Source organism: Rhea americana, unplaced genomic scaffold (assembly GCF_003343005.1).
Source record: "Rhea americana isolate MKP2758 unplaced genomic scaffold, rheAme1 scaffold_498, whole genome shotgun sequence".
In the NCBI taxonomy this organism is placed as follows: Eukaryota; Metazoa; Chordata; class Aves; order Rheiformes; family Rheidae; genus Rhea; species Rhea americana.
In genome coordinates this window covers 205,942-218,001 of record NW_028186643.1, presented here as the reverse complement: position 1 = coordinate 218,001, position 12,060 = coordinate 205,942, and the positions used below count along the sequence as shown (strand labels likewise).

The 12,060-nt window shown below is 67.9% G+C and overlaps 3 protein-coding genes across 9 annotated transcripts in view; 1 reads left to right on the top strand and 2 right to left on the bottom strand.

The window, feature by feature from the left end:
* Positions 1–15: 15 nt before the first annotated feature.
* UNC5A (unc-5 netrin receptor A) lies at positions 16–3,693 on the top strand (the record flags this gene model as incomplete). Its single annotated transcript, XM_085317316.1, has 10 exons — positions 16–184; positions 291–479; positions 1,167–1,460; positions 1,543–1,630; positions 1,717–1,885; positions 2,005–2,238; positions 2,434–2,583; positions 2,701–2,865; positions 2,976–3,154; positions 3,273–3,693. Coding segments are annotated over 10 exons (1,803 nt in total), but the record flags the coding sequence as incomplete, so codon positions are not given.
* A 181-nt stretch (positions 3,694–3,874) lies between these two features.
* HK3 (hexokinase 3) lies at positions 3,875–9,630 on the bottom strand. Its single transcript, XM_085317315.1, has 19 exons — positions 9,269–9,630; positions 8,709–8,763; positions 8,475–8,673; positions 7,983–8,131; positions 7,748–7,873; positions 7,535–7,630; positions 7,354–7,453; positions 7,082–7,265; positions 6,729–6,884; positions 6,393–6,626; positions 5,987–6,291; positions 5,763–5,902; positions 5,416–5,535; positions 5,232–5,327; positions 4,974–5,073; positions 4,670–4,853; positions 4,435–4,590; positions 4,117–4,350; positions 3,875–4,031 (listed from the first exon to the last, which is right to left on the bottom strand). Exons 1-19 carry the CDS (start codon positions 9,628–9,630, stop codon positions 3,884–3,886), a joined length of 3,144 nt encoding a protein of 1,047 aa, XP_085173441.1. The 3' UTR covers positions 3,875–3,883.
* Positions 9,631–10,900: 1,270 nt separating this feature from the next.
* UIMC1 (ubiquitin interaction motif containing 1) overlaps positions 10,901–12,060 on the bottom strand; it is a 38,837-nt gene continuing 37,677 nt past the window's right edge. For 6 of the 7 annotated variants that reach the window (XM_085317339.1, XM_085317332.1, XM_085317336.1 and 3 more), the window contains one exon: positions 10,901–11,410. In XM_085317339.1, coding sequence (XP_085173465.1) covers positions 11,154–11,410 — 257 coding nt within the window. In that variant the 3' untranslated portion in view covers positions 10,901–11,153. The remainder of the gene's footprint in view (positions 11,411–12,060) is intronic. The other variant, XM_085317340.1, reaches the window with a different exon arrangement.

Sequence of the window (12,060 nt, the reverse complement as noted above, 5' to 3'; positions counted from 1 at the left end):
CCGCCCCCCGCGCCCGCAGTGGACGGCGCGTGGTCGGAGTGGAGCAAGTGGTCGGCGTGCGGCGCCGAGTGCACGCGCTGGCGGAGCCGCGAGTGCTCGGAGCCCGCCCCGCGCAACGGCGGCCGGCACTGCCGCGGCGCCGAGCTCGACACCCGCAACTGCACCTCCGAGCTCTGCAGCCACGGTGAGTGCCGCCGCGCCGTGGGGCGGGGGGGGGGTGGTTCGCCGGGCCGTTTCAGCGGCGGCGGGTGTTGGTGGCACGCGCGGCTCTCACGCCCTGCCGCCGGCAGCCGCCTCGGGCGCCGAGGACGTGGCGCTGTACGTGGGGCTGGTCGCCGTGGCCGTGTGCCTGGTGCTGCTGCTGCTCGTGGGGGTGCTGGTGTACTGCCGCAAGAAGGAGGGCCTGGACGCCGACGTGGCCGACTCCTCCATCCTCACCGCCGGCTTCCAGCCCGTCAGCATCAAGCCCAGCAAGGCGGGTGAGCGAGGGCTGCGCCGCCGCCCCCGTGCCGGCGGGGCTCTCCCGGCCGGCTGCGCCCCGCGGCGTCCCCGGCCACGGCTCAGGGCTCTGTGCGCCTTGGCCTGGGTATGGACCCTGCCCTGTGGGGTCCCGGGCCTTGGGGAGGGGGCTCTGACGTAACGGGCCCATGAGTAGGGGGTCTCTGGTCCTACAGGGTGCCTGACCCTGGGTCGGGGCTTTCTGCCCCATGGGATCCCTGGCCCTGGGAAGCATCCTGTAGGGTCCTTGACCCTGGGTGTGGGCTCTGCTTTCCGGGGTCCCTGGCCCTGGGTAGGGGACTCTGCCGTAGAGGGTCCTGAGCAGAGCCTCTGTGCCCCATAGGATGCCTGTCCCGGGTCAGGGCTTTGGGCCCCATGGGATGCCTGGCGCTGGGCAGGGGCTCTGTGCCCTATAGGGTTCCTGGCTGTGGGTTGGGGGTGGGCTGCAGAGGGTCCATGGCCTCAAGCAGGGGCTCAGTACCTCATGGGGTCCCTGGCCCAGGTAGGGGCTTGGTGCCCCATGGGCCCCTTGGGGTGGCCATGCCCCTGGGACATCCCTGACCCTGGGCAGGGGCTCTGTGCCCCCAGGTCCCCGAGGTGAGGGCTCTCCTGGCGCTGTGGTGCCCCGTCCGAGGGCTCTGGCACCACGGCCCGCTCTGTGCCCACAGACAACCTGCTCACCATCCAGCCCGACCTCAGCAGCACCACCATGACCTACCAGGGCTCGCTGTGCCCGCGCCAGGACGGCCCCGCCAAGCTCCAGCTGCCCAACGGGCACCTGCTGAGCCCGCTGGGCGCCGGGCGGCACACGCTGCATCACAGCTCGCCCGTGGCCGAAGGCGCCGACTTCGTGGCCCGTCTCTCCACCCAGAGCTACTTCCGCTCCCTGCCCCGCGGCACCACCAACATGGCCTACGGCACCTTCAACTTCTTGGGGGGGCGGCTCATGATCCCCAACACAGGTACGACGGGGCGGGCAGGGCGACGCGGGGTGCACGGGGCCGCGCGTCACCGCGGGGCTCAGCCCGCTGCCCGCGCCCGCAGGGATCAGCTTGCTCATCCCGCCCGATGCCATCCCGCGCGGCAAGATCTACGAGGTCTACCTGACGCTGCACAAGCAGGAGGAGGTGAGGTAGGTGCCACGGCCGGGGCTGGCGCGGTGCCGGCGGCGGGGCCCCCACCGTGCCGGCCCTGCTCACCGCTCTCCTGCCGCCGCAGACTGCCCCTCGCCGGCTGCCAGACACTGCTGAGCCCCATCGTCAGCTGCGGCCCCCCGGGCGTCCTCCTCACCCGCCCCGCCATCCTGGCCATGGGCCACTGCGTGGAGGCCAGCGCTGAGAACTGGAGCATCCGGCTCAAGAAGCAATCGTGCGAGGGCACRTGGGAGGTAGGTGCCTGCTGGGGTGATGCCATCCCCCTCCCCAACCGAGGGTTCGGGGGGTGCAAGCGGAGCCGGCCGGCTCGCCGTGCCCGGGCTGGGGCTGCATCTCTCGCTGCGTGCYGCAGGACGTGCTGCAGCTGGGCGTGGAGCCGTGCTCGGAGCTGTACTACTGCCAGCTCGAGGCGCAGGCCTGCTACATCTTCACGGAGCAGCTGGGGCGCTTCGCCCTGGTCGGGGAGTCCCTCAGCATGGCGGCCTCCAAGCGCCTCAAGCTGGTCCTGTTCGCGCCGGCCGCCTGCCCCTCGCTGGAGTACAACATCCGGGTGTACTGCCTCAGCGACACGCAGGATGTGCTCAAGGTACCGCCGCGCGGGCTGCCCGCCTCCAGCCCTGGCTGCGACGTGGCTGCCCTGTGCCCCGGCCTCTGGGTGCCTCGGGGCTGCGGTCACGGCCCGGGCTCAGGGTGCCACGGGGCTGGTTCCCAGTGCAGACCCGGGTGCAGGGCTCGCGCCCCGGGCTCAGGGTGCCTGGGTCACTTGCACCCATGCTGGTAGGAGGTGATCCAGCTGGAGAAGCAGATGGGGGGGCAGCTGATCGGAGCCCCCCGGGTGCTGCACTTCAAGGACAGCTACCACAACCTGCGGCTCTCCATCCAYGACATGCCCAGCTCCCTCTGGAAGAGCAAGCTCCTGGCTAGCTACCAGGTAAGGAGCCCAGCTGGTCCTCGGCTCCGGTGCCCCGCGGTCCTGCTCCCTGGCGCAGGAGCCTGTGTCCATGGTGGGAGGACCCTGCTGCYGTTAGCACACATGTCCTCGCCGCAGGAGATCCCCTTCTACCACATCTGGAGCGGGCTGCAGCCCTACCTGCACTGCACCTTCACCCTGGAGCGCCTCAGCCCCAGCACCTGCGAGCTGGCCTGCAAGATCTGGATCTGGCAGGTGGAGGGTGACGGGCAGAGCTTCACCATCAACTTCAACATCGCCAAGGTGAGTCAAGCTTCACCATCAACTTCAATATCGCCAAGGGCAGGGCTATGAGCCTGGGCGCTGGGGCCGGTGGGCCCCACGCTGGGCTCACCCCCACGGCGCTCCCCCAGGACACGAGGTTCTCCGACTGGCTGGTCCCCGACGGCGAGGTGGGCTCCCCGGCCCTGGTGGGCCCCAGTGCCTTCAAGATCCCCTTCCTCATCCGCCAGAAGATCATCAGCAGCCTGGACACGCCATGCGCCCGCGGGGCCGACTGGCGGACGCTGGCCCAGAAACTCAACCTTGACAGGTAACTGCTGGCGGGGCCGGCACCAGCGCCGGGGCGGGGGGACGCAGCCAGGGCTTCTGCCCCCACCGGCCGGGCGGCCGCCACCAGCCCCCTAACGCCGTTCCCTCCTGCCCCACAGCCATCTCAGCTTCTTCGCCTCCAAGCCCAGCCCCACGGCCATGATCCTCAACCTGTGGGAAGCCCGGCACTTCCCCAACGGCAACCTCTCGCAGCTGGCGGCCGCCGTGGCCGAGGTGGGCAAGCAGGACGGCGGCCTCTTCTCCGTGTCCGAGGCCGAGTGCTGAGGGAGGGGGGGGCCGGGCCCGGCCCCTCGCCCCCCGTGCAGCCCCTCTCCGGGAGACCGCGGCCGGCCGCGGGGCAGGCCCAGAGCCAAAGAGGAGCGGCGGCGGTGGCAACGGGGCCAGGGCCGGGGCGGGGGGCCGTGGGGCGGGCGCTGGGTGTGCGTGGGGCGTGCGGTACCGTCGTGCTGTCTCCGTGTGGGGCCGGGCGGCCCCGGGCCCCGTGCCGTGTTGTGTAAAGACCGTTTTTTTAATTCTGTATTAAGTGCATTCAAGTATTTACACTTGGCCTTATGTACATAGCGGTGCCGCGGGCGGGCGGGGGCCAGGGGGTGGCGGGGGCCGGCGGACGTGAATGTAAATAAATTCGATATATATATTGCTACGTGGGGCTCTGCCCGGCCGTGCGCTGCGCCCAGGCAAAGCGCTTTATTGGGGGGGAAGGTGGCGGCTACGGCGGTCCCTGCACGTGGGCCGCCCGGCAGTGCACGGCGGCCACCAGCGCCGCCCCTTTGCCCGAGCCGTCCTCCGACTGCAGGAAGGTGACGGTGCAGTTGGGCGCCAGGTCTCGCAGCGTCCGCTGGAGGTGCTGGGAGAAGCTGCGGGGGCGGCAGAGGAGGGTGAGCGGCCCCGGGGCGGCTGGCTGAGCTCCCGCGGGCGCCTGCCACCGCCCGCCCCGCTCACCACGGGTGCATCTTGTAGAGGGTGCCGTCCACCCCCACCGTCACCGCCAGCTGGGCCAGGCCCCGGCTCTCCCGCATCTTCTCCACCACGGCGGCCAGGCCGGCGGCGCAGAGCTGGGCCGCCCGCAGGGACACGGCCTGGCACACCTCCCGCACCAGCACGCTGTCCTCGAAGCTGGCGTCGAGCTCCAGGTCCCGCAGGACCCCACGCACCTGCCGCAGGGCCAGCCCATCGCTGCCGGCGCAACGCGGGCCCCCGTTAGTGCCACCAGCCTGCGACAAGCCTCCCCCCTGCCCCGTCCACAGCTCCAGCACTCACATCTCGATGGTGGAAAGGAACTTGGTCTGGAAGATGTCCCTGGTCTGGAGCTTGGGCGAGGGCTTGCCCCGGAACAGGATGTGTTTCTCCAYCAGCGCCAGCAAGATGTAGCGCACGATCTCACCCAGGTACATGCCGCTGATGAGCTTCTCAAACCTGCCAGCAGACAGCCTGAGCCAGGCACAGCCAGCCCCCCCCACCCTGGGGAGACCTCCGCATGAGGGCCCTCACCCACCTCTGCTTGCCCGGGTTGATGGTTTTCTCGTCCACCAGCCGGTCGAAGTCGGTGAAGATGTCGTCCAGGCAGCCGTTGTCCCCAAAGGCCCCCCATTCCATGTTGATGCACATGCGGCCCTGCTCCCCCTCAGCAGTGCCCACGTTCTGCATCTCCTCCATGTAGCAGGCGTTGGTCCCCGTGCCTGCGGGCACAACGCTGCCATCAGCCTTCGCTCGGCGCGGCCATGCCCAGAGGGCGGGGGGCTGACAGTGGGGATGTGACGCCCCTCCGGTCCACATGCGGGCGCAGGGGTAGCGCTCACCCACGATGAGGCCGATCTCGCAGCTGGGGTCGTCGTAGCCGCAAGACATCATAGTGCCCACGGTGTCGTTCACGACAGCCACCACATCCAGCCCACAGTGCTGCAAAGCGAGTGGTTGGGAACGCGTGAGGCTTAGGGGCACCCAGCTCCTGGGGATGGCACCATGCTGGGTGGCCCTGGGGCTCAGCAGGGGTGGGGAGGGAGAGGGTGCCAGGTCCCCATCCCCGTGCATGGCAGCCCTGCACTGGCTGGTCCTACCTGTTTGCGCTGGGCAGCCTCCCGCAGCATCTGCACCACGTCCTTCCCCACGCAGCCCGAGGCACTGAAGCCTTTGGTCCAGCTCAGCAGCACCGCCTGGAAGAGAGATGGGAGCAGGGGCCAGGCCACCACGGTGAGGCCCGGGGCCTCCCTGGCCGATGTGGGGCTGAAGTGGCCCCCTCACCTTGTCCAGGCCCAGCTGCTGGCAGGGGAAGGAGAAGGTGAAGCCGAGCGGCAGGACCTGCCCCGTCAGGCCCTGCTTCTTCTGGAAGTCCATGATGCAGTCAATGATGTGGTCGAAGAGCTGTTGTGGGAGAGCAGACACTGTGAGCCAGGCCCAGACACGAGGCCAGCAGCCGCGCAGTGGCAAGGTGCTCACCCAGCTCCTGCAGCACCAGTGGCACCCTGCTCCCCTGCGATGGGGTGAGGTGCGACCCCTGCCCCACCCCRTCCCCCGCCATCCATGGGGTGCTTGTTGTGCATCGCCAGCGGGGCCGGGAGCAGCCCAGCCAGCCCCACCAGGTGCCTCACCGCCTCGCCGGTGCCCTGCATCACGGGCAGCGGGATGGCGTAGATCTCGCTGGCCATGCTGACGCCATCCTGCGTCACGTGCACCACCAGCACACGGAAGTTGGTGCCCCCCAGGTCCAGTGCCAGGAAATCACCTCTCTCTGTGGGGAGCCAGTGTGGGGTGCCAATGGGACCGCAGCGCCCCACTGCCATCCTGGTTCCTGTGCCCCCGCCCCGGCCCTCACCGGTGCCATCCGGTGTACCGCGGACGTAGGTGGGCAGCATGCGGACAGAAGACTGAGCGTTGGTCTCACGGTCCAGGCCCAGCTCCATCTCACGCCGCATCAGCGCCTGGACGCGCTGCAGGTCGGCGGGGCCAAGCCGCAGCGGGGCCAGCAGCTGGTCCACCTCGCGGCGCTGGGCCGCCAGGCGGAGTGCCACCGCCGTCACCACGGCGGCCCCCCGCCCAGCCCCRTCCGCCGAGGGCACCAGCGTGGCCAGGCACTCCGGAGCCAGCAGCTTGGTGACACGCTGCAGAATCTCCCCAAACCTGCAGGAACAGGAGGACAGTGAGGGCTGGGCTCCTTGCATCCTGATGGGGATGGGGTGGCCACCAGCTCTGCAGTGGGAGGGTCCCGCGTGCCACCTCACCTGGCATGCCCCCGATACACGGCGCCGTCCACCCCCACGTTGGCTTTCAGCCGTTCCAGCTCCCGGCTCTGGCACATGTAGCTGAGGATGGCGGCCAGCCCCGCAGCACAGAGCCCCGCGGCACGGGTCACCACCGCCCGGCAGACCTGCTGCACGTGGCAGCAGTCCTGCTCGCTTGGTGCCAGCCCCAGCGCCTGCAGGGTGGCCCGTGCTGTGGCCAGGCCTGCCTCGTCGCTGCAACACAGAGCATGGTGCTGGCTCCTGCTCCTGGCTGGCTGCCRTGAACCTGTCACCTCGTTGTGCACCCGCAGCAGCCCCCACCCCCGAGACACTCACTCAATGATCTCCAGGACCTGCTGGGTCTTGAAGGCATCCTTGGTCCCCAGGATGGTGGCACCACCTCCGCTGAAAAGCGCTCCCTCTGCGGCCAGCTTGGCCAGCACGTGCCGGACGATCTCCCCCAAGTACATGCTGCCGATGAGCTTCTCAAATCTGTGCAAAGTCCCCCWTGGGTGTCAGCACCCATAGTCCCCACTTCCCCAGCACGACCGCCCTCGCTCATGGCCAGCATTGCCTCAGCACCCTCCTGGCCCTGTGAGAGCACTGCAGAGGCCGTTTGCTCATTTTTGTGAGCCTCAGGGCTAGGCGAGCACCCAGGGAGCCTGCACTTTCTGAGGAGGGTGTTGCACCTCTTCTCCCCAGGCCTGGTGGACTCCTGGTCCACACACTGGTCGTAGGGGGTCAGCACGTCGCTCAGGGCACCGTCATCCCCGAAGGAGCCCCACTCGGTGTTGACACACATCCGTCCGCTGGTCTCCTCTGCCATCTCCACGTGCCGCCCTTCGGCCATGAAGCAACTGTTGGTGCCCACGTCTGCAGGGAGCCAGGCAGAGGGAGGTGAGCACTTGCGTGGGGCCCCCCAGCACACACCAAGCCAGCCTGTGGGGTGTCTGCAGCTCACCRATGACCAGGCCAACCTCACAGGACATCCCATCCATGCTGCAGCTCATCATGGTGCCCACCGTGTTGTTCATCAGGGCGACAACGTCCACGGGGTAGCGCTGGCCGGAAGCAGAGTGAGAGCCACGTCAGCCCCTCGGCGGGGGGCAGCGCCCGGCCATGCCCCTGRCCCAGCTCCCCACCTCCTGCTTGTTGATGGCTGCCTGCAGCAGCTGCACGACGTCCTGCCCCTCCACCTCGCTGCAGCGGAAGCCCTTGGACCAGGCGATGAGCTCGCCCTGGGGAAGCACGGCTGAGCCGTTGGTCCCCAGTGCCRGGCTGGCTTCACGCCCCACTGCGAGAGTGCTGGGGGGGAGCCAGCCCTCGGCGGGCGGCCCCGGGGGTGCCTCACTCGCCTGGTCCAGCCGYGTCTGCCTGCAGCTGAAAGGGAAGACGAAGCCCAAGGGGAGGCGTTGCTGGGGGGCGCCGGGGCAGACGCTGTCCAGGAACTGGCACAGGCACTGCGCCATGAAGTCGAAGAGCTGCGAAGGCACAGTCGGCGGTTACTGCCGCTGGCCCTCCGTGGTGCCCCAGCACCAGCCCCAAGCTCTGGGGCAGCCRCAGCCACCGTCCCCGCAGCCCTCCYCGTACCGCTTCCCCCTTGCCCTGCGTGATGTGTTCCGGCATGTTGAAGAGCTGGTCCTTCAGCTGGGGGCTCTGGTTCCCGTCACCCGGCAGGGTCACCCACAGGGTCCGCACGTGGCTCCGGCGCAGCTCCACCACCAGGAAGTCGCCCTTTTCTGCCGGGGAGCAGAGGTGGCATCAAATCCCCCTCAGCCCCGGATCTCCTCCTTACGCGTCCCAGTCGGAGCCGCTCGCCCCCGGGAAGGCAGCGATTCCCAGCCTGGGACCGCTGCAGGGGCTGGGRAACCAGCTCCTGGCCTCTGCCTATGGCAAGGCTCTGCCCCATGGCAGCGGGGTCCAGGGGAGCCCGTGCTGGGGCGGCTTTTGGCATCATAACGAGCAGGAGCCAGCACGAGGCGGGGGCTCCCATTGCACCAGTCTCTGGTGGCCCCGTCCCCAGAGGCGAGCGCACGGCTGCGGGGGGCAGAGCAACTCGTCTCCCCTGCCGGGCTGCTTTACCGGTGCCGTCAGGCGTGGAGCAGATGTAGGTGGGCAGCATCCGCACGGTGGCCTGCGCGTGTGTCTGCCGGCTCAGCCCCTTGGCCATGGCCTCCAGCATGCGGCCCTTCACCCCCTGCAGCGTCTCCAGCGAGGCGGTCAGCTCCAGCAGGGCTTGTTGCACCTGGGGGCGGTTCGTTAGGGCCGGTGCGGGGTTCGCCTTGCCCCAGGCACCACGGCAGGGAGCCGCCTTACCGGCGTGAGGGCAGGAGCCTCTTCGCAGCGGCCCAGCTGTAGGTTCTCCTGGGGCCTGGGTGGTGGGAGGTGGCCCGTCACCCAGCTGAGCTCCAGCCAGCAGGACACAGGCCAAGGGCTGGGGCACTCGCCTAGACAGCTCTGCACGTGGGGCGCTGGCGCCTGGCCCTGCCCCACCACCTCCCCCCTGCTCTGCAGGGCCAGGAGCGCTGTCGCTTCCTGACGTCCTTCCCCCACGAGCCCAACCCAGGAGCTGCTGGCACCGTCACGGCCCAGCGCTGCGGGAGAAGGGGGCTGCCCACGTCTCCCCCCCCCCCGCGAGGAGGGGGCCGGAGGCTGCTTTGCCTCCATGGAGGGGAGGTGCACAAGCACAAGGGGAGCTGCTCGCGCCCTGCTCGCACCCTCTCCCCGGCRCTAACAGCAGCTTCCCCTCACGAGGCGCCTGGCTTTGCCCACCTAAGGCCACGCCAGCGCCGGGGGCAGCACCCGGCTGCAGGAGCACCTCACGCCTCAGCCCCACGGGCCCCTCGGCTGCAGGCCCCGCGGACCCGACCCCTCACCGGTTCAAGGAGCGGGCCGGGGGCACCCAGCTCCTCTCGTCATGGACCACCACCAGGCCCCGCGGGAGCAGGAGGATGACGTTGGTGGTGAGGGTGGCCGGGCCGCGGCCCCGGGAGGCCCTCGCCTCCCCGCCACGCTGGCCGGACGGGGGCTGGCCGGACGGGGGCTGGCCGCCGCCCCCAGGGCCGTGGGGAGCAGGGTGGGACATGGCTCCTGCGGCCGGGGGCGGGGGACCAGGCCCGGTGGCGGGGGGCCGGTGGATGGCGGGGTGCTGGGCCCAGCGCCCGGGGACCGTTGCCAGCACGGACGCCGTTGCCGTGGCAACAGATGCGGAGCCCCCAGGGATGTCCTGCCACGCCATTGGCCAGGACGCCGTGCCGCGGGCCCCGGCGGTGACCAATGGGGCGGCCCGTTGCTGCTCAGGATGCCCCCGGGCGCCCCACGCCCATCCCCGGGGCGCCACCCGGGCCCGGCTTCGCCCCAGCTTCGCCCCGCCGGCACAGGGACCCGACCCCAAGCCGGGGTGGCCTATTTCCAGGCCAATTTRCATTCGGCTGCGTTTCCAATTAACGCTTTTAAATTTGAGCCCAAATTTTAATTAGCTCAGCGTCAACTTGTCCCATTAATTACGCAGGCACATTAATGAGCCCCCCCCTTCCTACTGAGGGGCTCCACGGCAGGAGGCRAGGCTGCTCCCCGGGTAAGCGGCAGGCCGGCCCGGGAAGCCACGTGGCTGCAGCAGGGTCCCTGCAACGCAGCGCCTGGAGGGAGGCCGCGTCGCCCCCCTGCCCGAGGGGCTCCGGGCACCGGCAGGTCTCAGCCCRCACCGAGTACTCCACACCCCTGAGCCATGAACAGAGTTGCCCTCTCTCTGCCAAGAAGACCAGACCAGGATCTTGCCTGGCTCGACACAACAGCACACTCAACACCTAGCAGATGCGGTGAGGACACCGGGGTCATGGCTCTGGCACTGCCTGCCTGGTCTCTGCTTCTCCGGGCTGTGGCTGTCAGCTGGCACCAACATGCCATCTGAAGCTACCTGCAACARCAGACAAGCCTGAGCCTCCCAGGAAGGAAAGTCGTTCGCATGCGGCTCCCTCAGCTCCCCAGCGCAGAAAGGAAGCAGCTGGTGGCAAAAGCTCACATCAAAGCACCATCGTAGGGGACACAGACAGGCTTCCCCCTGCCAGGGGCGCGTAGGGATGCTGGCACGTGCACAAACCAATGCCGGAGAGGACAAAGGAGCCCACAGCAGCTGGATTACACCAGCTGCCAGCTGAGCTCACATCTGGCACCAGCATGGCTGGCCAGGGTCCACAGCTCCTGACTCAGCCCCCAGCAGCACCAACCTCTTGATCCAGGCCAGCAGCAGCCACACAGTTGTCTGCATTGCTGCTTGCTGYACACTGTCACCTTGGAGCGCTCCCAGAACAGGCACCGCAGCACCCTGCACTGGCCACATACCACCCAGGCAGGGACAGCCTTGTGCTCACACTGCCTCACAGCTCCCAGGAGCCCAAAGACAGGCCTCAGGAAGTATGATTTTAGATGCATCGTCTGCTATTCCTCCTCTCCTCCCTCTAGTGCCTCCCCACTCCCCAGAGAAAGACAGCACAGCTCCTCCGTGTTGCTGCAGTTTCATAAAAACATACATAAATATATTTCCATTTCTTTAACGGGAGAGCAAAGCTGCACAGGCATCTATAAAACACACAGTCACTTCTCCACCCAGCGCTCCCTGCACAGATCATATAAAACATATAAAACGGGGGTGGGAGAAAAAGGCTGCAGGTGAAGCACAGGTTCGGCACTGCGCAGATCCGCGCTGGCCAAGTGCTCCTGCAGCTCACAAAGCTACCCTGGGAGGCCTCTGCACTGCTCGTCTCAGAATTTCCTCTTTCTCCGCCGGCAGGCTTTGGTCTGTTGCCGACTGCCCAAGCGAAGAGCCAGGTGTGGCTCCAAGTCCACCAAGCAGTCTGCGGCTTTTGAAACGGAGATGCGTGATTTTGCAGGGGAAACGCTGAAAGGAACGTGCAAAAGGGAGCTCGAGCTATCCTCAGCCTCGTCCTCAGCTTGGGACGAGAAAGCAGGAGGTGACTGTTGGTCTCTTAGTCCAGAGAGGGAGGTCCCCGCATCAGCACCTGGAATGAAAGCACATGCAGCCAAGTAAGAGCACTGGTGAGAGGAGGGGGATGCCATGAACTCCACCTTCAGTTAYCAGCTCTCCTCAGACCCACGGAGGGGAAAACCACCCACATCCAGGCAGGGAAGGCAGCGCTCTGCCACCTCCAGGTAGCAGGTGAAGGGATGGACGTTTCTTGTCACAGAGGCTCAGAGCACGCTGCAGCCTGCCAGGGCTCTGGGCATCGGAGCAGGATTCTGGTCTACCCAGTGCCCTGCCAGTAGGAACAGACAGGGACATGTCCAGCCACAGGAGCCCTAGCACGGTCCTCAGAGCCTGCAGCATGCTCAGCAGGCCAGTCACTGTCTCCTTGGTCCAGGAGCCACCAAGACGGCGTGACAGTTCCCCAGCAACACACACCTGGGCTATGCCAGCACTGACATGTCCTTCAGCATGCCAGTCTTCTGTCCCAGGTCTTGTGGCAGCCTTGGGCCTTCCGCGGGGATGGAAAAGGCCAGCTAAGCCCACAGCCGCCACCTCTGCTCAAGAAGAACATGCTCCTTCAAGGGGAACATGCTGCCCACAGCCCAGGCCAAGCCAGAACCTGCAGCTGCAGCTGAAGGACTCGAAAGGAGACAGCTGGGAAAGGAAAGGTTCAGCAGCCCTGAC